Source organism: Calonectris borealis, chromosome 11, assembly GCF_964195595.1.
Source record: "Calonectris borealis chromosome 11, bCalBor7.hap1.2, whole genome shotgun sequence".
In the NCBI taxonomy this organism is placed as follows: domain Eukaryota; kingdom Metazoa; phylum Chordata; class Aves; order Procellariiformes; family Procellariidae; genus Calonectris; species Calonectris borealis.
Genome location: NC_134322.1, coordinates 7,192,670 through 7,217,765, shown reverse-complemented (window position 1 = coordinate 7,217,765; position 25,096 = coordinate 7,192,670). Strand labels below are relative to the sequence as shown.

The 25,096-nt window shown below is 45.4% G+C and overlaps 1 protein-coding gene across 15 annotated transcripts in view; it reads left to right on the top strand.

The window, feature by feature from the left end:
• CHD2 (chromodomain helicase DNA binding protein 2) overlaps positions 1-25,096 on the top strand; it is a 309,839-nt gene that overhangs the window by 254,034 nt on the left and 30,709 nt on the right. For 9 of the 15 annotated variants that reach the window (XM_075159865.1, XM_075159864.1, XM_075159863.1 and 6 more), the window contains 4 exons: positions 13,874-14,081; positions 16,870-16,956; positions 23,296-23,357; positions 24,713-24,835. In XM_075159865.1, coding sequence (XP_075015966.1) covers positions 13,874-14,081; positions 16,870-16,956; positions 23,296-23,357; positions 24,713-24,835 — 480 coding nt within the window. Of the gene's footprint in view, positions 1-1,878; positions 1,963-6,165; positions 9,558-13,873; positions 14,082-16,869; positions 16,957-17,999; positions 18,122-23,295; positions 23,358-24,712; positions 24,836-25,096 lie in introns of those variants that run through there. The other 6 variants (XM_075159873.1, XM_075159874.1, XM_075159875.1 and 3 more) reach the window with 5 other exon arrangements.

The following is a 25,096-nucleotide window of genomic DNA, read 5'->3' as shown; positions in this document are numbered from 1 at the left end:
TTAAGGAATGACCTTGAGATTGTTAGCATGCCACACCCTAATTTTTTTTGGTAGCAATTTCTGAAAGTTGTGTTGTGACTTAAGGGCCCATGTCATAGTCAAAAGGTACTGTACCTTTATTCAGGGGAGCCCTTTCCTCTGTATTATGTTTTTCCAGCTTTTGAATTTCAGTTTTTAGGTTTTTTGTGCTGTGAAAAACGACCTTGTCGGTTTAGCCATTGCTGCATTGCACCATTTTACATACAAGGCAAATTTTTCTTTGAAGAATCTTAGAAGTCTAAACTTTAACTGAGGGCCATACAGAAGCCTGGTGTAGTAGTAAATTATAGTAAATAGACACAAGAAAAAGTTACATGAATGAAAAAAAGCTCATTTTAAAATATAAACTGGAAAGTGCCTGTTTGTCTGATACCCCTTACTTCAAATTTTATTTGAGCTTGTAGAACTTTGATACTGTTTAAGTATTTTAGAATATTTTTATACAATTTAACCAGACTTTCTCCTGCTGGTGATAGCATTTCGTATCATAAAATATACACTGGGACTGTTAACAAGAGGCTCTAAATGGTTTGCTTGTATGTTTAATGTATTTTTGCTCAGAGTGTTTTTATTTACTTTTGTTGAGTAATGAGATTCTTTACAGATTTTTATAAACTTAACCTTGATGTGGGAAACATATGAAATACTGGAAATGTTTGTTTGCTAGGAATGCAGAAGTATAATTACTGAATTGCTCATTCTGTATTTGAAGGGTCGGCTTTTTAAAAAACTGGAAATTAAACTATATGCATTTTTGTTTTCTAGTTTGTAAATACACTTGAGTTTTGCATTTTGTTAATTTTAATTGAATCGTGACCTGTTTATTTTTCTCTGGTGTTGTCTTCAGTAATTTTTAACCAACGTCAATAAAAAAGAATTCTGAACTGTCTGGTGTATCACATGTGCTCTATGTGATGTTTGCAGGTGTTTGAATAGTATTCTTGATGTCCAGTATTTAACCTTCCTTAAACACACAAACTTGAAATACTGTGGGAATATATATATTATCGAATTACTGTAACCTTCTAGCATAAACTTGGATGCTGTTCTGGATGTATTAAAATTGCAGTCAAATTTTAAATCCTAAAATGGATATGGGTAAGTTTGTTTAATTTGAAATTATTATTAACTAAATTAGCCTCAGGGACTGTTGAGGCAGTACATATAGCACCTATACAGAGCTTTTATAATAATGCAGTTTAAAAACACATCAGACTTTCAAACCGTGCTATCTTTATATTACTGTAAATTCTGCACACAAAATATTGCTTAAAAAGTCGATTTTTTAAAAAATTACTTATGATTCAGCTTCTTTAAGTCTTTATGCTTTTTTTTAAAGTGCAGGTTATCAGCAAGAGCAATAATAAGTATAATTTGTTCGGGAAATCTAAATTAAGGTATTTTACTGGTTTTAGAAATATTATGCTAAATAGGAGATGAAATTGGAGACATCTAGCAGTAGTTCCACAGGAAGACGACCTTTGGGGTTTTTTGTCCTTAGGGGTATTATATTTGCATAGTCTCATGTGTGCTTTTGGTTTTTCAGTGAAAGGTTATTTATCATAATTGATCAATTTACATGTAACACCTGTTGTGTGAGGTTACCCTTCTCTCCCTTCACAGTTTTTTCTCATAATAAACTTGCTGTGGGTAACATCCACTCACCTGATGAGTGGGAACAATTGAGCACAGGATATTTGTAAGTGAGCCCTGTTGAGCTTTTTTCTGAGCTGTGAGTCAGCTGAATGTCGTAAAATGGGCTTTACTTCCTGAGGTTGACTCGAAGTTGTAGGGGAAATGATTTCTAGGAAGTAAAGCCACCACTTTGCTTTACTGTAGCCCAGAAATGCACTGATGTCTGCACTTCACGTGCTGCTGGCCAGCTTTCTCCCCGGTTGTGAGACCAGCTCGGCACCCGTGGAAGTACGTGAAGTCCTGTTACATCAACCCTGGTGGGAGGCCTGGGAGATGGAGGTGGGTGGAAAAGGTAGATGTGGCCGGTGCCGTTCACCTCGGCTGGAGAAGCAAAAATGCAGGACTAGAGAAAGGTGTTAAAGCAGAAGAAAATACAATTCCTATGCACCACCTTAGTGTCCTACCTGGGGAATACGTTTGGAATTGACTCTTACCTTTCCAGTTCTAAGAAAGTGCAAAGGCATATGCTGAATAAACAAAAATACCTGAGAATTGTCCCAAAACAGATGATTATTCTTGGGAAGGGAAATGGTGTTAATTGTTTACAGTTTGTAAGCTGAGGGGTGTACGTGATGCCTTTCTAGATGAACAGCAACACCTCTCCTTTGTATATTGACAGTAAATCTTTCCAAACTCGAAGCTGATTGATTTCATGCAACTTTCTCCACCTAGGATAAAAGTTGGGATGCCGCAGTTACTAATAACCACCACCTGTGTGTCTGGGACGTGCATTAAATAATTGAACAAAATCCTGGTGTGTTTTCTAGCATCTTCCATGCTGCATTTCTGAAAGGCAGGTGGTGTGAGAGGGTACATCCATGGTGCAACCCTAATGTGAACTTCAGAGGTGAGAGGCAGGCTGGGGTCCCCCTGAAGCCCAGGAGTGAGTTTTGTAGGGGATAGCAAGTAACACCGGTGGATACATTGTTCCTCTAGTTTCCCCCGGCCCACATGTGTTGTGGTTGCTCTTGCACCTCCTAAATACCCCGGTGTGGGAATGGTTTCTGCTACAGAAGCTGCGGGGCTGAACAAACCCTTGCGTCTGTATCCAGCTCTTGGCTTCTCTAGCACTAAAACATCGTTTTTTGTGGGGGAAAAAAAGGTTGTGGTGGGTTAGATCTCAGCCTGTTTTCTATGCAGAGAGCTGGAAGTCTGAGGTCTGAAATGGCGTTTTATTTGCTCAGCGGCCACCTTACAGAGGCAGAGTGTTCTGCAGCGTGTGCTGCAGCCTTCGCAGAGCAGAACACCCTCGTTTTACGTGGCAGCCATTTTATGAAGATGTAGTTACATACGAAAGAGGATTTGGGGGGGGTGGGGAGGAGGGAAACGGAGACATTAAACAAAAATTGCCCTCCTTGGCTGCTGATGAAAGCAGAGGGCATCCTTTTCTCCTTTCGGTAGCGCTCGGGAAGCCCCGATTCCCTGTGAAAGGAGAGGGGAACGCTGCACCGCCTGGCATTTTGGTGCGGGTCCAGTTCAGTCACAAAATGGCTGTTCCTTTGTGCCGCATAGCTGACAGACATACTGCATTGCACTGTGTGTACTCTAAAAACAGCAGGAAGTTGCTGGTGGGGAGTTCAAAGGCCATCTTGTGCTCGCCGGGGACGGCGATTGGCTGCGCTCGCTTGGTAACAGGCGGACGGCGGCGGCTCGTGCGGAGGCAGAGCCGTGCCTGCGCGTGATGGCTGCGCACGCCGCACGGCCTCTCCCACGCCTGCCCCGGCACGCCAGACCCGGGCTCTGCTGGGCTGTACTGGGCTGTACTGGGAGCGTGACGGTGGAGCCGTGGCCGCCGCTGCCTTCCCTCGCTTCCTCTCATCTGGTGGGCGCGGGCTTCTATTTTTTTTTTTTTTTTAATAGCAGAGGCTATTTTGAGAAGCAAGTGACTTGAAAAGGAGCAGGGTTATTTTTGGTGCGGCTTTTTTCTTTTTTTCTTTTTTTTTTTTAACTTCAAAAGGAATTGCAGAATATCGTAGTATTCCTGGAACATCTGGCCTTCTTTTATAGAACGGCTTTCAGCATCCTTAAATCACTAAAACTCACTCTTGCTTTCAACATGCATTTTGCAACTGATTTTCTTTGAGCTGAGTGGAAACGTTAAACACATTTATTAAAATGCCTCTAACTATGGGTTTCAACTTTTCATCCGTGCTGATGGGTTATTTTTTAGCTGTTGCGGCCATCGTGTATGTACCGAGTCTTTCAGTTTCATTTGCACTGCTGGATTCTTTAACAAGCAGGGATGGGTTTGGTGGGTTCTTTTTTTCCTTTTAAGCTTTAACCCTTTATGAAACTGTCCAGAGGCTTTTTTGAAAAGGGAAAATGCTTGATCAGTGCAGGACACAAAGGGAATAATGTGCAAGGAATTCATATGAATAATGATGTAATCTGTGTGCAGCACAAAGGAGATTGTTCTTGTTTTGCTTTGTTACTTCTGCTTCACATTAGAAGGAAATGTCTCATCAAATTACGAATGCACAATTCTGAGACTTTCAACTTCTCTGTTTCCTGTTTTGTGATTGCTGCCAGGAATGGATACAATATATACAGTGCTACGAAAAAGGCTCACCAACTGCAAGAAGCTACATTTAGCTGAAATTTAATCTCTTCTGGATTGTTCTTTTTAGTTAAACATCTTAAGCTAATTAGTCAAATTTTATGTATTCTTTAAATGCATGACTGTTTTGCTGAATAAAAATGGAATAAAAAGCTCACCTGGGTAATTCTGTAACCCTGCAAAAACGCTTCTGTAGCACACAGCGTGTGCTGCTGCCGGGACATTGCTATACTTGTGTGCACGTGCATGCACGCATGCTCCCACACCGTTCCTGGCTAAATTTATTAGTGCCTTCAGCCAAGAGAAGTTGACGTGGCTGAGATTGTAGATTAGAGCCTGTTCCGCTTTCTCTTGGGTTGATATTTCACCTGCTGTACTTTGAGGGCAGCAGTTGCCCTTATCTGCACCTTCCCCCATTTCCTATATGAGCTGAAGCCGAACTCTCCCACGGCTCGGGCAGAAATCGTGTTGTGTTACCCCTGTTACCACAGGGTCATACCCCGACCGCTCGCAGGGGATGGCACTTCTGAGAACACGGGATCTCACCTGTGTGTCTTGGGAGCAGCGTGGCTGTCCGCGTTTGGGCTGCAATAACCACACTTGCATTTGCATTAAAACAAACATTTCCACTGTTAACTTTGTGTTAGAGCTTTGAGAGGCCTCAGAGGGCGGACCAGGAAGGCAATGATGTTTAATCTTAATCTCTCCAATTTGGTATAGGGAGAAACCAGTTCCCATCTTTGTTTTCATTTTTCACCCCTCATCTCAGCTCTTCAGGTTACCGAGTTGCTAAGCCTGCCTCTGAGGAATTTTTATGCTGGCATGTCTCTTTATTCAGGTTTATCAGAGCTAGTTTTAAGGAGCAGATGAGGGTACCAGTGGCAGATGCAGTGAGACTAGCTGTGTCGTTAAGTACCTGGGTCTGTGAGCAGGAGTGTAGGGACTGAACTGAAGCTTCTGATGCCATGGCCTTGCTTCTTTTGAACCCGAGACAGCTAAAGTAAACCTACTTTGGGTGGGTTTAGCAGTTTATGCTGAAATTGCATCTCCTGATACATAACCTGCAGGTGTTATGTTTTTTTTGTTTCGTGTTGCAGACAACGGTTCCAGCAGGAATTGCAATGTTAAATGAGGCTGTTAAGTTCTGAAGATGGAGACGCGCTTCTAAATCTCCCATTGCCCCTAGCTGAAATCCACCTCAGGAAGGTGGTGATAATGGATCGCGAAAAATTCTGTTCTGCATTCTCTCTCCTCTCCTTCAAGGAAAATAAATACAAACAGAACTGCATGGGGGGGAGGGGGTGGCCTGGATTACCATAATTAGATATAAGCAGCCTTCTAGCAAAGGATGTACTGTTCTACTGACATGGTGTCTTACATAAATTTTTCTGGTGTGTTTTTATTAAAAGACGTGTGCTGAAATGCCATTTGAAGTTGCTCTTTCAGCAGGTGGTGCTGTGCTTGTAAAGTCTGCCTTTATATCCTGTAAAGGATCCTTGAAATGAAAGCAAAAAAGACTGGATCTAGTGACTTGCAGTGAAGTTTTTCTAAGTCTGTCACGCTGTTAATGCCTCCTTTTCCTGGAGCAGGGAGTGTCTTTTGGATATAATAAGAAGCAAAATGTTGATGAGTCTTTCCAAATGTGCAGTAACTCTTATTACATCGCTGCTTGTGCAGCACTGCTGCTATGTTATAATTTTCAATATACAGCTTGCTTTATATTTACCTGTGGGCCGAGATAATCTACGCTGTAGTATACGTGTCTTTCTGGCCTTGACTTCTAAGGTTAAAAAAATGAAAAGTTTGAAACAGTGATCTCAGATTCCCATCTGGTATTGTGCTGGTAACGCTCGCGTGGCGTTTCATCTTGGCAGGGCTTCTGTGGAGTATGTTTGCCGAGCACCGGGTGCTTCACAGACGGGATGCTGAACACTTCATTGCTCACGAACCTTTACCCTGGCTATGAACAAATGTGTTGCAATGTCAAGAATCCACTGACTCCAGAACACTTGGCTTCTTAGGGAAAAGTTGTGTTGTAACTATTTACGTTTCTTGCAGGTTTTATTGCTAGGTATAGGTGACTTAATAGAATTGCTAATATAGTAATTATAGGAGTCATTTGCATCTCTTTCATAGAGAGGAGCCTCTGCTCTTAACTACAGAGTTGTCACTGGTTGAGAGCTTTGAATGCCATGTGCTGTCTGTAGAACGGAGGCTTAATGATGAGCCTTAAATCTCTTGGTTAAAAACAGCTTTTAACAGTCACTTGGAATAAAACCGTCAGGCCAGGTCAGGCTCCCCTCTTCTGAACTGCAGGTCATCTGGAACCAGAAAGGAATCTGTGCACCTTCATGTTCTTGTTAATGGTTTTGGGTCCTAGATTTCCATATTACTATGTTTCTTTAATCTGTTAGGTCTTTAAGGAAGTTTGCAAATGTTAAGGGAAATAAAACAACCACCCTTTCTGTACTAATATAAACCAAAATTGTGTGTGCGCACTCCAGTCCTCCCCGCTCCACGCATCTACATGTCCTTTACAAAAAGCCTGATGCTGCGGGTGTGCAGAGTTCCCTTTGTGCTGCCATTGAGCTTTAGCCTGGCTGTCCCCTGCTGTGACAAAGCAGAAGCTGTGGCTGGAATGGCAGAGGGGCACAGCGAGTTAACCCCTGCCCGCCGTCTCGGCCTTAGGGGAAGGTGTGTGTGTCCCTGGGCTCCTTTCATTGCGAGGGGGTTCTCAGCGGTGGGTGCTGCCAGGAGCCAGCCGGGGTCCTCCCGTGGATGGTGGATGTGGGGTGCTGAAACGCTGCGCCGCCTTCCCGGGGAGGGAGAGACGGGCCCTTTTCAAAACCCCGAGAACTGCAATTGTCCCTCCCTTTCTGTGCAGGGAAGGGGAAGGATGCTGCCTTTGGAGGTTCTCAATGGTGCTCCTTAATCAAGCAGACAGGTTTTGACTCCTTTTGTCCCTCTGCTGTTTTTTTTTTCTTTTCTTTTTTTCTTTTCACACTAAACATCCCAGGCATTTTCAGCCTCTGGCTCAAAGATCAGAGCGCGAGAGCGCCAGCTCTCCCAATCATGAATGAACTGCTCGTTTTGCTTGCTTATGCAAGCATAATGTGGTGTCTTTGTAGTGGAGGAAAAAAAAAAAACACTTTTGGAAAATACTTGTCATTCAAGATAGCCCAATGTGCTTTACAGGGAGCCGAGCCGCAGCAGAGCAGTGAGGGATATATTTAGCTCACTGTGTGCTCAGGATTGCTTTGCCTTTGGCATTTGGGAGTCCTGTGCTGGGGCAAGTAGCTGTGGCCAGAATGTGTATGAAGATTTCCCTCTGCCTCCTCCCCTTCCCCTCCTTTGAGCCAGGCTGGAAACCCAGCACAAGCCAATTCAGATGGTTATTTAGATAGGATACCTGCTGAGTGCATAATCCCTCAGTTGTTACAGTAGCACCATGGCCCTGTTGTGCCTAGTGCAGTGTAAATGTAATTAACACCCATCTTCTGTAAGCAAGGTTTGCAGTCACCTGTGGAAAATGTGTATATTCTCCATGGTAACTCTTCTCACTTACCTATTTAAGAAAAAATAGTTGCTGGTCACAAAATGAGGTTGGGGAAATATTTTTCTGTTTTTTGAAGGACGTGTTTGTTATCTGGCAGGGGCAGCCCTGTAACCTTGGGAATGTTTGTTGTGACCCTTGAAAGCCTGCCCAGAGTTGGCCAAATTATATTATGAGTATTCAAAGTTGCTTGAGATTCGCTTCTAAACAGTATGAAGAGCCTGGCTGCGTTTAGTATATTCCAGTTTAAGTTCCTGCTTTGAGACAGATCATCTTTAGAAATACGTACCGCGAATGGATACGGATAGCAGAGTAGCAGGAATATTTTTCTTCCCTCCCTTCCCCCCCTTTGCCTGCAGGAAATAAATTGGGAAAAGCTCTTGCATTGACTGACCCTTCTCAACTCTTATCACTCAGAGAATCTTTGCCTTCAGAGACAAGCAAACACCAATCACTCTTTTCAATAGCCTTTCAGAATAAAATAAAGGGAACTCAAAAAGCTAGGAATGAATTTATCTTCAATATCACAATCGGAGTGTCATTCACTCAGTTCTCCTGCAAGCTCCGTGTACTCTCTGTATGGCCCCGTCTATGCTTACTATAGCATTTGCTCATACATTTTTCCCAAGGCAAGGGATAGATCCCATGAAGTTCTCAGTCCTCTGTGGTCCACATATTATCCCCTCTTTATCAAATGTTACCCTCTCTTCATCAGGTCATCTATGGTCAGAATCAGTCTTGTGTTATCCCTGACTTGTTTAGCCTAGAGGTGAAATTTAATATGGTTTGGTGCTTTCTTACAGCTGCTGTGTGACTTGGGCAAATGCGTTAACTGATGGTGCAGTGTTTTTATTTGCAAAGTATGTAGGCATTTCATGTATGTTCATATATAATAACAGGGAACATCACATTTATAGATCAAATATTCAAAGGAAATGTTAAACAGCAACACGGTATCCAGCTGGGTCGGTGCGTTAGCATCTTCTGTGGTTTGTCACTGTCCCTTTGCGTGTAAAACAGTTTGTGTGTAGGTCACTTTAGGAAGACACATCTGTTTAAATAATTTTAAATTGGTCGCCTCCACTGGCTTTGCTGATCTGTGCTTTAGAGTAAATCTAGAGTCGGTACCACTGGTGGACGGTGAGGCTGGCAGCCCTTGCTGAAGAGCTGCAGGGGCTGAGAAGCCTCTTTTACTGGTAGAGCTGGATCTGACAGATACACCTGGTCTGGAGAAGACATCCTGCTCACTTCAGAGAGTCGCAGCTCGGCTGCCCACTGCTGCGTCGCGGGTCGGTCGTGCCCTATGGCAGCAGGTCCGGTGGGCTGACCTGCGGTTCGGGCACACGACCCCACTCGTGTATGTTTGAAGGTTGCCACGGCATTGGAATGTTTGAGCCGCTCGCAGACAGTTGTGCTTGGCTCTGCCAGAGGGGGATGTTGAGGACCCAGGGGTGGCCAAACTGAGCGGCTGGCTAGTAGCTGGCTTGCTGCTGCCCCAACATTGGGGTCTTGCTTGCCCCTTTTCTCCTCTGCAACTCGTCTGTGCTACCAAACGCCGTATACTTCCACTGTTCCCGGTTCCTGTAAAGGTTTGGTCCTGATTTTACTCACTAAGCCGACAGAGACCTATTTTGCAGTTTCTCTGGGCTAGTCTTCTGACGTGTGGCTCATGGAGGAGTCCCGCAGCCCAGTCAGTGCTGGTGTAAGCACCAGGTGAGTACTGCGAACATGGGCTGTAGGGTGTGGGTGGGTGGGAGAGGGGAGGGGGTGTCTCCCAGCTACCTGCCTTTGGCCTTTCGGTGGCAGTGAGCTGAGACGTGGATGGACACCTGGGTGTCAGTTATCCACAGGACAACGCATAAAGGTTAAGCCTATGTTTGCTGGAGGGGAATGATAAACTTGGTTTCTGATATTTATCCAACCCCTGATATTATCCAGCCTTGGGAGTTTGTGCCAAGGACCTTCCCGAGCCTGCGTGGGGTGGTTTTGCTGGTGCTGAGTCCCTGCTGAGCTTGTGAAGCCCAGTGGAACATTGCTGTTTAGATTCAAACTTTAGATTCAAAACATTTGCAACAATTTTTAAAGCTAGGAGGAGCTTGGCTTGTGGGAGGGTCTTAGGTCATTAATTCTCCTTTATCCCCCTAGCTGAATTCATGTTCTGTCCATCAAAAGCCAGATTTTAAAGTCTGGGGCAGCATGGTCCCGGTTAAAGCCATTATCTTGTTAGCTCTTGATTCCAGAAACGCGTATTCGGTCATTTTTTCAGCTTGTCTTGCACCTTCTAGAAACATATCTACTCTTTGTACTTGTTGAGAGCTTATAAAATGTTTTGTTGCTGTTAGCAAAGATGATCCCCTATAAAATGAAGTCATATGTGAAATATTAAATGCTAAGACTAGAGCCTTCAGGCACGCTGTAATTGCCTTGTAAACTTAGATGCCTGATTGTAAAGGGTCTTATCGCTGCCGTTCAGCTACTTATTTCTTGGAAGGAACGTGTCCTTCTTGGTAAGGGATGATTTGGTTTTCTTCCCCCTCAAGTCAGGAGCAGGCTCTTAATTAAAACAGAATTATAGCCTGAAGTATTTCTTAGAAACCAGGGGAACATATTTGGCTGAGTCTTAGCAGATCTCAGTTTTTATAGGAGTTTCTCACTTCAAGGGAGTTACTAACGGTCCAACTGTAGCTTTCTTGATGTTCACGGGTGTTTCTCTCCTGAATTTGGAGGGGGATGGACTGGTTGAATCATGATTTTGCAACAATTATAGCTTATCCCCCACTTACAGTTTAATTGAAAGTAGGTCTTGTTTGGATGTTAACTTAGGGGTATTAAAGCAGGGCATATTCCAAAAATAGCTTCCGAAAAGAGGACTTAAATCTCCAGTTGTGTACAGTGTAACGCCTGACTTGACATAAAATGTTGCTAATCCTTTATACTCTGTTGACAGGTAGAAATGCTTCCTGATTGTCTTGGTGATAGTTAGAAAGGATTATTTTATGGAGTTAGCCTTTTCAGTTCTCTTTTTTGATTCTATCAATGTAGAAATAAAGACAAGCACATATCTGTTTGCTGTGATAACAGGTTGTTTATTAAAAAAGAATTATTTGCAACAGCCTTCAAAAGGACATACCACTTCGCATCTACGTTTCTTTCCTTAGTAGGGCAAGCGCGTGCATACCTGTGCATGCAGATGTGTATGTCATCTGTCTCTGTCACTAGAGAAGTCGCCCTCCTTTCAGATGACACAGTTCACGTCTTGAAAAAAAGAATTATAGTGTCCAGATAATGTTGTGGACAAAGCACGTGAATTATGGCTATTAATGTGCAGAAAGGCTATGTCCCTGTGTCCTTGAAATAAAGCTTAGGGCCTTGAGAAACAAAGAGCTCCAGAGTGGGAGGAGGCCAGTAATTACTGTTCTGCCTTTAAACAAATACTGCCAAAACTGTCTGGCCTCAGTCTAGCCTGGGTTGTTATAATTTCTTCCAGCTATTGCTAATAAATCTGATTGAAGAAAAGTGTCTTCCTCTTTCGTGCATCCCCATGGAACATGGGATGCCAGCTTGACTCAGCCAGAGCCTGATGTTGCCACTTTGCGTTGTGGCAGTAGAGGTTTGGATGCCGCCACAGCCCATGCTTCTGCAGAGGTCGAGTCCCCGTCCCTGCAGAAAGCTCTCCCGTCCTGCCAAGCCCTGCCCGTGGAAACCGGCTGTCCCCAGAGCTGCTGGAGCGTCGTTTCCTTGAGTGGTGTGGCAATGCTTCCTAATAAAATTCCCTTGGTTTTCTTGAAAAAACCCTGGAACTCTGAAAATTCTCCAACGGAGAAGTTTCATCACTCGCTCTAAGTAGACTTGGTTGCAAAGCAATGTGGTTGAGCGGGACGTTGGGAGCAGATGTCAGCAGGTCTGTGGACGTGCCCAAAGAGATACTGGCAGGCGAGCAGGCAGGGATGCTCTGGATGGTGCTGGCAGTGGGGCATAGCAGGAGAGCACAGCGATGGAGGGCCGTGGTGGAGAAGAGGGGACTGGAAGTTGCGGAAGATGTAGAGGAAGGGACAGGCAGCAGCAGGGTGTAGCGAGACGGCTGTGCGCGGGGTTGTGCCTTTGGTTGTCACTGATAGGAGTGGGGCAGGCAGGAGCGACCGGGTGGCCTGGAAGGGTGGTAGTTCAACTCGATTTTCCAGCCGTGCTAGGAGGGAGCGATGCGATACCCCCGTCTCCTTCGAAACCAAGCTGGGATGATGAAACCAGCAACCATCGGTGACGGCTCACCCTCCGCTCCTTCCTGAAAAGGCTCTGTTTCTGTTACTAAAGCCTTAGAAATTCTCGCTCACCGCTGTTTCTTTTTTCCCTGCGCATGCTGCACCCTTCCATTTTAGGACTTGCGACAGACCCAGAGCAGCAGCCGCCACCGCAACGAAATCGCAAGATGGTGGAAGAGGGGTGGCTGTAAAATGGCGGCTGGGAGCCTGGCTGCACGCCCTGCGCTGGAGGGATTTCTGGAGCAGGTTCCCGCGGCGCTCGGCTGCTGCCCTCTGCCCGCTCCCCGGGAGACGGCAGCCGGGAGCTGAGCCGCTGCGCGGGGAGGCAGGAGCAGCTCTGCTGGTGCACGAGCTGCTGGGGGCCAGCCCTGCTAGATTTCACAGATATCTTAAGAATTTTTGTCTGAGTGGAAAACTTATTTCCGTGGTGTAAATTAGCCCTATTTGTATATGGATGTACTTATGAATAGCAGCTGACTCTAGTGATCCCATCTCTATAGCATGCGTTGACTTCTGTAGAATTGTGTGTAATTGTACACGTGCTTTTGCTTTTTTGTCTTTGTATTATTTCTCTCTCGAATTGTGAAATCAGAGCGGAGCCTTTGGTGTATCTTGTTACTTTTGTGGTTTTGTACAGAAGAAGAAAAATTAAAAATATGGTTTACCTCTGCAGAGTTTTCCTGACTCTTCTTTTCATGATGTTCTATCCGTAGCGTGCCCTTAAATATTATGAAAGCATCTAGCTGCAGCTCAAGAGCTGACTTGGAAAGAGTTGCTCCTTGGTCAAAACATTTGTAGTATCATTATTGCTGCACTGCATTTTGGTTTGTGACAGAGTGGGATTTGTAATGCTGCCTTACTAGCATATATATTATATGTTGTAATGAGTTTTCTGTTTTCTTTAATTGGATTTTAAATGAAAATAGATGTTGGAGTGATTGGGCAAAGGTATTTGAGTATTTTGGCCACCTAAAATAGTTTGACCTCTCTTTGTTTTGTTGAGGAGCCTGCATTTAAGTGAATATTATGTATTTTAACCTATTTTAATGTAAAGGAAAAAAAAAAAGAGAAATACATTTGATATTCTGCTCTCCCATTATTGGTTACTTGAGAAATGCAGTCTGCGCAGCACTAGTGTGATCCTTTAAACAGCAACTGCCCCAGCCGCATGCCTGTATAAGCTCCTTTCTGCTGGTCTGTCACCGAATTTATTATTTTTGCAAGAAACATGGTATTTACTATAATATGTAGTATTATGCGTCCAGTATTTGGTGCTGGCCTCTTTCAGAAATTGGATGTTGGATTTGAACCACCGGCCATACTAAAGTTTAGCGGAGAGCCATGCCAGAGCAACTGCTTATCTTTAATACAGCAGGATGGTCTGTGGACACTCCAGCTCCCAATATATCTTATTCTTGCTTGCTCTGAGCGAGCCAGATCCTCCCTGGAGGACCTGTGCTGCTGGTATTGCTAATGCTTCTCTTCATGGTACCACCACTATTTTTGTCTTGGCTGATGAACAGGAGATAGTGTACGGTGATTTGGAGCCTGCGCTCTTGCCCATGTGTTCAGGGCCTGTCCTGGGAAGGAATTGTTTCTGCTTCAATATGCCAGTGCAGGGTGTCTGTCTGGGACAATGCGCTTCACACTTGTGTTTGGGCTATTCCAAGTCTATCATTGTAGCTTGGACATGGCTCAGGTTTGCTTGCTGCGTATTTGAAAGCTGTGACAGTACAGTTAAAATGTAATCTCTTCTTTCTCTACCATCAGTCACTCAGCATCCGAAGAAGCCTCTGGCTCTGACTCTGCAAGCCAGTCTGAAAGCGAGCAGGGCAGCGAGTCAAACAGCAGCTCGGAGTCCTCTGAAAGTCAGTCTGAATCCGAAAGTGAATCAACGGGTTCGAAATCCCAGCAGACCCCTCCTGAAACCAAAGAAAAACCGGCCTCTAAGAAGGAAAGGATAGCAGATGTTAAAAAGGTATTGCCCCCGCTGCTCTGCATAGCCATGTTACCCCTGTACCCACCACGAAAGGGCAGAAAACAGGATCTTAATGAAGCTGTCTTCAACTTCCCTGCCACTTTGCACATTGACCAAACAGCCTCTGACCTCTGGTGTCCCCAAGTCACTCGTTGGCTGTTTGGTCTGTGTGCTTATGCCCTGCTGGTGTCATCCTTGTGAGCAGGAGCTTGTGTGCTTGCCAGGACAACCCTTTGGGCACCACACAGGTAGCGATGGGGCTGACTGGTGTGAAAGAGGGGCAGGCGCCTGTCATCAATACACGACCCTGTCATTTCATCCTCTCCCTCTGTCTTTCCACGCCTCTCTCCTGTCTCTCTCCTCGCACTCAGAAAGTAGTAAAGCTTCCCCACATGATATATAATCAGGAGAATGCTTGTCTAGGATTTGGGCCACTTTGGTTTGTTTCCATCACTGTCTTCCTCTTTGAAAAAAGGAAAGAAAAAAAAGAGGAGGGAAAAAGCTATTGAACTTTTATTATTTATTATGTCCAGAACAGTGGTTCTTTGTTGTGGTTTTTTTTCTGCTACTCCCTAGCAATACCCCCCTTCAAATAGCCAGGTTTGCCCTCTACCTGTTCCTGCACAGGAGGAAAAGGGATTGCAGGTGTTTAATGCATGTGGTGTCCCTCTGGTTGGCACCTGCCCAGTGCAGAAGCTGTGCCTGCTTTACCCGAGGGATGGAGGCACCTGAGTAACACAGTGTGGTGTGAGGTGAGAAAGAGGAGCCCAAATACCCATTTGGAGACAGGAACTCGGTGAACTGAGTTTACTTGGAGGGAAGAAAATCAGGTTAGGTCAGTTGGTGGTTTTTTTTGTTTGTTTGCTTGTTGTTTGTGGTGTGTAACTACCCTGTTCTTGGCTGTGGTTTGGACTTCGCACAGCTTGCTCCTGAGAGTGAGTTTTATGGAGAAAGTTGCTATGTATGTAAAGACTGAGAAGGACAGTGCTTTCAGCCTGCGCTCCCCACCTACCTGCAAGGGAGAAGTGACGGATTTTGTTACCAGCTTCTCCCTGTCACGAATCTCTAGGCTGTTGGCTTAGGTCGTGGCTAAATTTCCTGTGTTCAGACTGGCAAGGAAGGATGCGTTTGTAAGGCAGTTGTGGTAACTCAAATTTCTGTTTTATTGTTGATAAGTGGGGACTGAAGGAAGTTTTCTCTTCCTCTGTGGGCTTCTAAGAGCATGTCCCTAACAATAAACATTAAAATTATCCTATAAGGGAGCACATCCATACTCATGGTGATAATTAGCATGGATGAAACATGAAAACGTCAAGGCACCCTCTAATAAGAAAGCCTCTCCCTTCCTTAATTTCTCTGTTAATGGGTGTTTTCCTTAGCTAAGTCTAACCTAGGCGTGTTGATACCTGTTCCGCTTGAATAACCAATACAATTAATTATTATATTATTGTTTATTTTGTATTTCTGTCTAGATACACCCATGATGGTGAGGTTAATTTGCGTTAGGTGCTATTCAGATTTGTCGTGGGAGTCGATCCCTCATCCAAAAACTGTGCCATTTAAAAGATGAAAAGACAAGTTCTTCAAATGGTTTGGGGAGTATTTTGAGTTTTTCTTTCATGTGAATTTATCTCTGTACTCGTATGCCCAACAGATACACACCTTCGCAATCTGTCCCTTGCAGTGTTATCCCATTACTCCTTTAACAGTAGCAGAAAAATTGGTGGGCTGCAGCCTTGTATTCATCACGCTCTCAATCCCAAGTCGCTGCTGCATCTGGCAGTGTATTTTGATTTCCTTTTCCTGCCAGTGGCTTACAGAGACATTTGAGGACCAGAGGGAGAGAGAAGCAGAAGGAGAATGAATAGGTTTAGAAAACTGTAAGAGGATAAGCTCTGCTGAGGGAGAGAGGGATCGTTGGTGTAGGTGTTTGAAAGGCATGTTGGTGGTTTGTATCTGCCCTGTAAATCTTCTGGTGTCCTGTGTCACCAACACAGCTCTGCATTCATGTCCCTCAGGGCATCAGTTCTTGTCTCCCCCTTCTCCTCCTGTCCATCCAGCAAGAACAAATGCATGCTGTTATACACAGTGTATTAAACTATTTAGGGCCTGGTTACAGCAAATAGAGCACGACCGCTCCCAGTAGTCGGCTCTGCACATCCACATGTCCTGCGCTGCCAAACCGCATTCGCATCAGTGCATTCAGGAGAAGAACCGGCAGTCCTGCCACCTTGCCTCGCCGAAGGACAGGGTGCCCTGGTCCATTTGCCATCCAGGCTGGGCCACAGAATTCACGTTTGAAGTTGCTGCTGGCGATGTCTCGTCACCGGGCTCGCCAGGCAGCTGGTGGGGTTTTCCCTACAGAAAGGAATTGTGGTGGAAGCTGTGAGCGACAGTGAATTGTCCCGTTGTGTTGGTACGTCCATTCATTCCACGTGCGAGGTGTTGCCTCCTTACCTTCAGCACGATTGCTTGCAGAGGCTGGCTATCTCAACGCTCTGTCCTTCAGCCTGAATGAGCTGGAGAGTAATTTGTACCCTGGTGGGAAGAAGGACCACTGTAAAGATAATGCTGAGATAAAACATGCTGCTTTAGAGTGTTACCAAATACCCCAAAATAATCATAATCCTTTTCAGCCAGTTTTTTAAAGTGTCCATCTACTGGTTGCTAATTCCCGCATGGTTTTATGTTGATTTTTTTTTTTAAAAACATTTACCATCAAACTTCTCTAAAATGTCAGAAATAAGTGGGGTGAAGCAGGCCTTCTGATGGTCTGTTTATTTTGCAGATGTGGGAAGAATATCCTGATGTTTATGGGGTTAGGAGGTCAAACCGAAGCAGACAAGAACCGTCGCGATTTAATATAAAAGATGAGGTAAGGAAAAAAAAAAGGTTGAGGGATTACTGAACATATAAAACCAACCAAACCCAAAGAGCAAAGGCAGGTCTCGTCTGCATTGCCTTGCGAACACCGAGTCCTAGCTTGGTGTGTGGATGTTGGAGCTCACAGTTAAGGTCCCAGTCCTGCAGTTGGATCCGCTTGGCCTGAGACCTCTGGAGTGCGCGGGACGCTGCGTGGGCTGAGATCTGCATGCACTGATCTGATTGCTGGAATGGGGCGTAATGCAAGTCATGCTCTGCTGTAGAAACGTCCTGGAGAGAATGAGACTCTGTAAAAAAACAAAACCAAAACAAAACACAACACAAATCCAACCAGGAATAAAGGAAACTTCCCAGAAGCACCTCACAACAACAGAACAGTCATTGTTGCCCATCCCAGAATGAATCATGCTGATAAATGCATTTGTGTGTATTCAGCTTTATGAACCATCACTTTTCTTTGGTTGAATATTGGGGAGTCTTTTATGATTCAGTGGAGGGTGACAGTGGTCAAAGCCTGGCAGACAAACCTTCTAATTGTTCCTTTTTCAGAACATTTTTTTTTTTCTGAAGATGTAGGAATTAGCTGCGACCTTCATGTGCATCTAACAGGCTTTCTGCAGAGAGCTGTTCACCTGCAGGTCTTCAGGAAGGTTGAGTAGCTATGGCAGAGGGGAAAGAAAACCAGAGAGAGGCTTAGCCCAAAGGTAAAGCTTGGGGCTTACGGCTAGGTACAAAAACCTGCAGTTGGGAATCTGAAGATAAGTAGCCAGATTTTCAGCCCCGTGGTGCTCTCTGACAGTCAGGCTGTTTGGGCTTCGCTGCCAAAACGCGTGTTTGGATGCTCGAGGGGTCCAGGTCACGCGGCAAACACAGGTCTCTGGCTCCTTGCTCTGGTGCGTTATCGTTGAGCCTTGCGGCACTCCCGGTGCCACCCCCTGCCCCCCCCAGACTCCTGTGCTGGATGTCCCGCATAGCAGCAGGTTAGGAAGGGGCTTGTGGCACATCATTGACTTAGCTTTTGTTTTCCTTTTCAAGTTCGGCAAAGCCCAGGCTCACTGGCCGCCTCTCTGTGCGATGCCCCGGCATGCACTGTGCTGGCGATGTCACACCCACCACAGACCTCCGCTGCAGACCCGAGTGCCCTGTTAGGGGCTCAGGTAAGTCCCGTCTTTTTTTGTTTTACAATATTACGTGGTTTTGCAAATGTTGTTTTCTTTTTCGATATCTTTATTTCCTACTACTTAAGGTACGATAAAGTTTAAAAAAAAAAAAAAAAATCCGAGATGTAAAAACTTTGCTATACCACAAAATATTGTAAAAAACAAAAAAAAAAAGGCCTCCAAATGATCCCACTGCCACTTTCGTGAAATGGAAAGCCAAGATTAACAAAATTGGACCACCCCTTTCCTCCCTCTCTCCCCAAAGCAACACTGTCTGGTCCCCGTAGGGCAACTCCCATCTGCAGCAGAGTCCGATGGAGGGTGTGACGTGTCAGGAGCACAGTGCTGGGGCCTCGCAAAGAGCAGGAGGAGATGGAAAGACTTGCTTTTGGAAGACCTAAACGCCAAGAGAGAGGAAATAGCATAGCTCGAGCCTGCATGGTGCTGAGCACTCCTTGCTGCTGCTGGAGCTGGCGGAAACCCAAGGCGCTTGACACCTCTTAAGATTGCTTTTTACCTTTACAGGGTTAATCCTGTCACCAGTGACCTGCTCTTGTCGCTTGCTGCTTGGGACTTCCAGCACAGTGTCCAGGAGCTTTTAATTGTCGTCTTCCCTAACGCTTCTCTGCAGTATTAGCAAACAGCGTCGCCCAGGCAGCGTGGCAGGCTCTGAGCGCAGAACAAGAATCAGCCATCACACCTCCCCGTGACTCACCCTGGTCGGGGGAGATCGCGCGTAGGTGGAGATGGTTCAGTTTTTGGGGCACTGTTCAATCACTAGTCTGTCCTCTGAGACCAGCAGTTTGGGCAGGGTTATTTCTGTGTTAGAAATGATTGCCTCTGGGAACTGCCCGGAGGCCACTGGGCACGTTGTGTGGGTCTCTGAGCTGCCATCGGAGAGGGTGATAACTTGCGATCAATACTGAGGCATGGCCTGAAAGATCAGGAAGCGAAAGTGTGGTTTTGCATAGGGGTACAGAGCTGCTCAGAGGACTAGAGCTATCTCCAGGAATGAGAGCACGTGGGAGTTTTTTTTTAGTAAAAACAATACTTGCCCATGCATTTTCTTTGCAGTTAATAGATCAGCGTCAGGTTTCAGCCAGGGTAAATGAGACATGCAGAGCCAGGTGCCTTTCCGGGTATTCTGGGGCAGTCAAGAAATAAATGTGCCCAAAACAGACACAATCTTTTTGCTATAAAAAGGATGGTTTGAGATTGGAATTAGTAATAACTGGCACGGTCATCTTTTCTGTGAGAGAGAGGCCACAAGTCATGCACCAGAGGTGTTCCCAAAATACAGTTGGTTTTATTATTGGAAGAAAAAAACTGCTCATTTGCATTTTGATTAATGCTTTGCCTCACGTCTGCTGAAATGTTAAACACTGGCGGTATCACTGGGAGAGAGAACTTCAGCAGACATAAGAAAACTGACCTGGCAAGCTGAGATTCTCCAGCTGTTCTGGAGCACTAGAGCTTGGCCTCTGTTAAGCCTGAAATGTGAAAATCCTCACTTTGACTTTAGTCTGAAATATTTCTTGCCTCTGTTTAAGCAAGTCTTGATCTCCCCTACTAGGCAGCATGAGCTCAAGAGGCTCTCCTGGTCCATGCCAATGGCCTTGAGTCTCTGCTTCTCCTGCCCTGGGCCAGCAGTGAGGATGCTCGTGGACAATCTGTAGGACCAGAACTTTAAAGCTGCTGCTGCATTGCCCTGCTTGGTGCTACGTAGGCAGCATCGTTATGTTTTGTACAGGACTGCTCCATGGCAAAATACAGCATAATTAATCTAGTAAAAGTGTACGCATTGTTAAGTGCTGGCAGAGAAAAAGAATAAATTAGATGGGAGGCGTCAGTGAGGCATGGAGAGGGAAGGCTGATCCCTTCAGCTGGAAGTGGGGAAAGCAAATCGTAAGAGGCCAGTTCCTACTTCCATTTGGAAGTAGTGGTGCCAGAAGAAGTTGGGCATGTTTATAGTGTTTGGTAGGGAAAAGGGGAACTAGGGGAGGCAAGTCATCTTCCCCCTTGGCCACAGCAGCAGCAGCCCGGAGGGGCAGCCTGAGCCCGGCAGAGTTTTGCCAGCGCTGGTACTTGGGCTGCGAGAGCGAGGAGTGTGCACCCGCCATCTCTTGCTGGGCTGACAAAAGCCCTGTTGGGGACCGGAGATGGATTGTGTCAGCTTAGCTTGTGTCGTTCAGGGAGGTGACGTTATTAAAATTCAAGTTGCATGCGATTTCCCAACCGGTTTGCTTCCTGATGACGGTGGGTGGCAGGCTGGAGTGCAGATGGGACCTCAGGTGCGTGCTGAGGACCTGGCGTGCTCCCAGCTCTCTGGTTATCATCTGCGAGGAATTTACCACCAGCCCGAGCCTGTGGGTTGATGTTGATAACGGGGTGTTACAAGCGCAAGCTCTGTTTGTGCTGCAGAGGTGCAAATCTCACCCTTGGGATGATTTGAGCAAGTCAGCATAGAGTTTTGCAGCTGGGTCCCAAAATGTGGATTGAAGCGGAATTAAGATGTTGCTAAAATGTGCTTATGTTTTTTTAAAAAAAAAAAAGTATTATTATTTCTGTATAAAATGGTAGAAAGCAGCTTTCAGCCAGGGGCTGAGCCTGGCAGCCTAGGGCCAGGGTGCCAGGAGGAGCTGGTGAGGAGAGACGGGTCGGTGGCAGGCGAGGGAGCGGGGAGGAGAGGCTGAGCCACCGGCGGCTGCGCGGGGCTGCAGGCGCGGCGCCTCCCGGCACTCGGGCAGGGAGGATGTGGGAGCACAAGGCAGGCAGATGACTCAGGCTGGGGACTGGCTGTGTCAAAGGAGATAGAGCTGGGGCTGACACGCATCCAAAAAAGACAATGGTGTCTTTGAAAAACATAACTGAAGGCGGCTGAATTGCAGTCACAAGTTAAATTTTTCAAGGCAGAGAAAGGTGAGGAAAAGACAAGTCATTGAGATGAGCATCAGCTTTATAGAAACAGCGACAGAGAGGGGGGAGAGTAGAGGCATTAGGAAAACGGACACTAGAAACTTGAAAAATGGGATTTTGGCAAAGAAGTGGAGTTGGTTTCAAAGAGCCAAAGGTTGTATTTGGTTTTCTCCAAATCTGATCTTTTCTGACGCAGAGCGGAAGAAAAATCCACCTCTCTTTACTTGTGGTTGGCAAAAGACAGCAAAAAGTAAACGTGCATTGAGGAACAGCTCTCAAAAAACATGCCAAAATTGATGCGCTTCAGAAAGTGGATGTTAAAAGGGAAAAAGAAAATTGAGGACGTCTAAGCTTTGCTGTGTCGATACTGAAATCTGTGGAATGCTTGGCTTATGTTGCAAGGGTAGGTAGGGCTTTCCGTGGTGTTCACCAGTCACTTGCTTCCTGGACGCTTGGTCTATGAGACAGGGATTTCATGCAGGGCTGTGAAACAGGCGGATGAACACGCATTCGTAGTAAGATACGGTGCAAGAGGTGTTACTGCGTCACATGTAAATCTGACACCAAACCACAGTGAAATTCAGCAAAGCTCTTGGTCTAACGTGGCATCCAGTATTTCAGTATATTTTAATGGAAACGCTGATGCAAGTGAGAAGGAAATTTCTGTTGATGGAAGGGAAGCTGGAAAGTGGAAATAAAGGATGCAGAAAGAAAGCAGAGGGGTGGGCCACGGCTCTCCAGAGCCTTGACTTTTTCATGTTGTGGCTCACGCCATTTCACAAAATTCTTGTGTGAACAGCTGTCGGTTGTAAGCTTTGCTAGCTCGTAGCTAGGAGGGTGGTGGGTGTACCAGGAGGTGCAAACTGAGGTACCCGTGGTGATGGACAGACGTTACCTAGAGCTAAAGCTGAATACTGCAGCAAAAAGCAGTCTGAAATGGAAGATTTCCAATAAGCGTGTAGAGCAAGCAGTCTTGGAGACTACTTCTATCATTTTAATACTCCTTTAGAAATCTCACATTGGTTTCTTCAGTTTTCTCCCTGCTGATTTGTGTTTTCTGGGGCAAGTGTATAAGACGAAGTCATCTGTTGGTTGAGGGGTGTTACCTGTGTGGTAATCTATTTTTATGGTTGACTAGTTTTTACGAAAATGGGGTTGTGTACAACCCGCCCAAAGATTTTTTTTTTTTTTTTTTAGCTATCTTGGTCTGTAGGAGTTAATGACGCCCACATTTAAAATAGTACATCAAGTAGTTAGAATATCTCTAGATATATTTAGCCAGAGAGACTTCACTGGTGGAGACTGAAGGATTAGGAGGAAGGAAAGCAGCAGGGCATGGCTCTGACCCAGTCAGGTCCTCAGCGACTCAGGAAAGCAAGGACACTGCTGTGATGAGAATATTGTATTTTTATAAGAATTTCCTTCCTTATAGGAAGTTTCTCTAATGAAGGCAGAGATCATAATGCATATGTGTGGCTGCAAAAGTTTCTGCAATCACAGAAACTAAGCCTGAATGCCCCCAAATATTGCAAGATTCCTCCTGAAATGGCAAGTATGGGCGCTCACGAAAGCACATTCAGCCACTGCGCTTTCAGTTAAAAGCCTTGTAAAGTAGCTGAGCCTTGGCACTGCGGCAGGCCCCAAAGTGCTGTCCAGAAAGCACAAAGTCACGCTGCTGCCTGATTCTCGAGCACCAGGCAGGAGCGATGCTCACCTTGCCCCGCAGGCAGAGGTAGCAGAAGCTGAGCTGCCCTCTCTCTCTCTCTGGGGTACGTTTTGCCTCCAGCGCTGGGCAGTGCAAGGTTTGGTGGGTTAAATTAATCCTGCGGTTTTGTAATCCCTGGGGTATTGCACTGCAGGTCTGCCTGGCCACTGCCACCGCTGAGACGGCGTCTGCCAGGTATTGGCGGTTGGTGCTGAGGGGTAGCTGGGTCGCAGCCTTGCGCATCCCAAGCTCAGGGCCTCCAGAACAGATGCTGTAGTAGAGCTCCCCAACCTTTCTGCAGAGTTACCTTCTTCATGCTGAGAGCATAGCGGCATTAACCCTGCAGCCGAGGCAGCGCAGAGGGAATGGTGCCGAGGAGCTGGCTGCTCTTTTGCAGCCCCGTCGCACCAAAGCATCTTTCCAGCGCTGCAGCGAAAGAGCAGTCGAGTTGTGTCTGAGCACAGACCGCGTGCATGCGTTTCAGTTGCGTCTTTGAGGAGACAGTCCTGAGTGAAGCCTACAACCTGATTTTCTTTCTTTTCAATTAAAGGCAAGTAGTGAATCTGAAAATGAGAGCCCAAAAAGAAGAGGCCAGAAGCAAATGAAAAAAACGTAAGTTTCTAGGGAAAGCGTTTTGAATGGTGGTACTTTGTCATTTTTTACTTTTCAGAACAGTAGTATTGCATTGTTTGATGGGCATTGTCACATGGAGAGCTTGTAAAATAAATTATTTAATATTTCCAGTAATAATACTTTGGATGACTGAAATTGAAGTATGAATATGGATCTACAGATGGATGCAATTTCCCAACTTTTCTTTTGTTTATGTGTTTCCACTTTGCCTGTGACAGAATCTGGGCAAGTCAGGTTCACTTTCTGTTGTCAGTCTTTCATTTCTTCATCAGGTTACTTATACTCCATCAGAGATACTTAAAACAGTTTAATCCCTGCTCCTCTCCTCTTCTTGATTAATAGAGAATAAAATGCCAAATTATCCTCCTTCATCTTTCATAACCTTCTGCTACAACAAAAGACCTTCCATAAAAGATATTTTGGATGTCTAATCACCATAACTGAGTTCACTTACAATCATATTTTACTGCCTTCTTCCATCTAATAAGTCCCTTCTAGTTTTTCCAAACACTAAAGTGAACTGAAGGGAACTGCAAGCTGCCTGCTGGAGAAAACTTAAACACAGCCGCATGATCCAGCTTTCTCTCTCCTGTTTCATGTCTTTTAGTTTTTCATTCAGTTGTACACACCAGTGCAGAACAGGAGGGAAGGTAATAAAGCGCAGGGAGGACTGTGATAGTATGGGCAAGGAGAATAATCTCTGTGGATTCCCCCCGTACCTCTTGCAGAGAGGAGAGGCTCTTTCAAAGGGCATTTCGAAGCTGCAGCTTTGCTGTGAATTGCCTACAGAGAACCTGCTTCCTTCCACTAATGGTATGGTGTGATTTGGTTTCACACTCGGAAACTTTAATTGCCTGAATTTAGATGGCAGGAGACTTGCTCCATTTTCTGGGCTACAAGGAGATGTAACTGTGCATCTTGTGGCTCGTACTCCATAAGTGAAGGTGAGCAAAAAATCTTTTAAGATTTTTCCAGCTCATTTCAGAAATGCAGAAGTGGAAATGAAAAATAAATAAATTGAAGCACTTGCCCACCCAGTTGTAAGATGTACAGCTCTGCCACAAGCACTGTTTTGTAGTATGTGAGCCACTCTCATTCAAGATATACTGCCCCTACGTGAACTAAAACCTAGGTGACTGAGGCCTCTTCCTAAAAGCAGAGAATCATGCCACAAAATCCCCCATGCATTGCACTGAACAGCCAAGAGTGCAGTTTTGAACTTTTTCTCGTAATTCTGGCCTGCTAGTATTAACCTAGATGGCTTGGATGTCTGCTTAGCCAAGTATTTGTGTGGAAATACGATTGCCCTTGATGACCTACATTTCTGACCATAGAAATAAATGGAAAAGAGAGGTCTCTGGTGAAGAAGAGGATGAGGATGGAGGGGAGCAAGGCACCAGTGGAGAGAGTGATCCTGAACCGAAGAAAGTTAAAGCAAGAAGACCTGCCCAAAGGAGGTAAGGAATGGTTGGTTCAATCTGTCTCTTTTTCTGCATATGTCATTTCTGCCTGTGCTGAGTGGAGATGTAATCTCTATTTGTCGCTAAAGAATGTTTTTTTTTTTTCTGCAATATTACCCTTGTTTATGACCTAGTAAACCGAGGACCTAGTGACTCTCTCGTCTACCCATTTCATACTCTAGTGAGTGATGCAATGGTTTCCATGGTGGTTAGAGCAGACTAAATCCCCAGGAGTCTAATATTTGAGATTCATGCTTT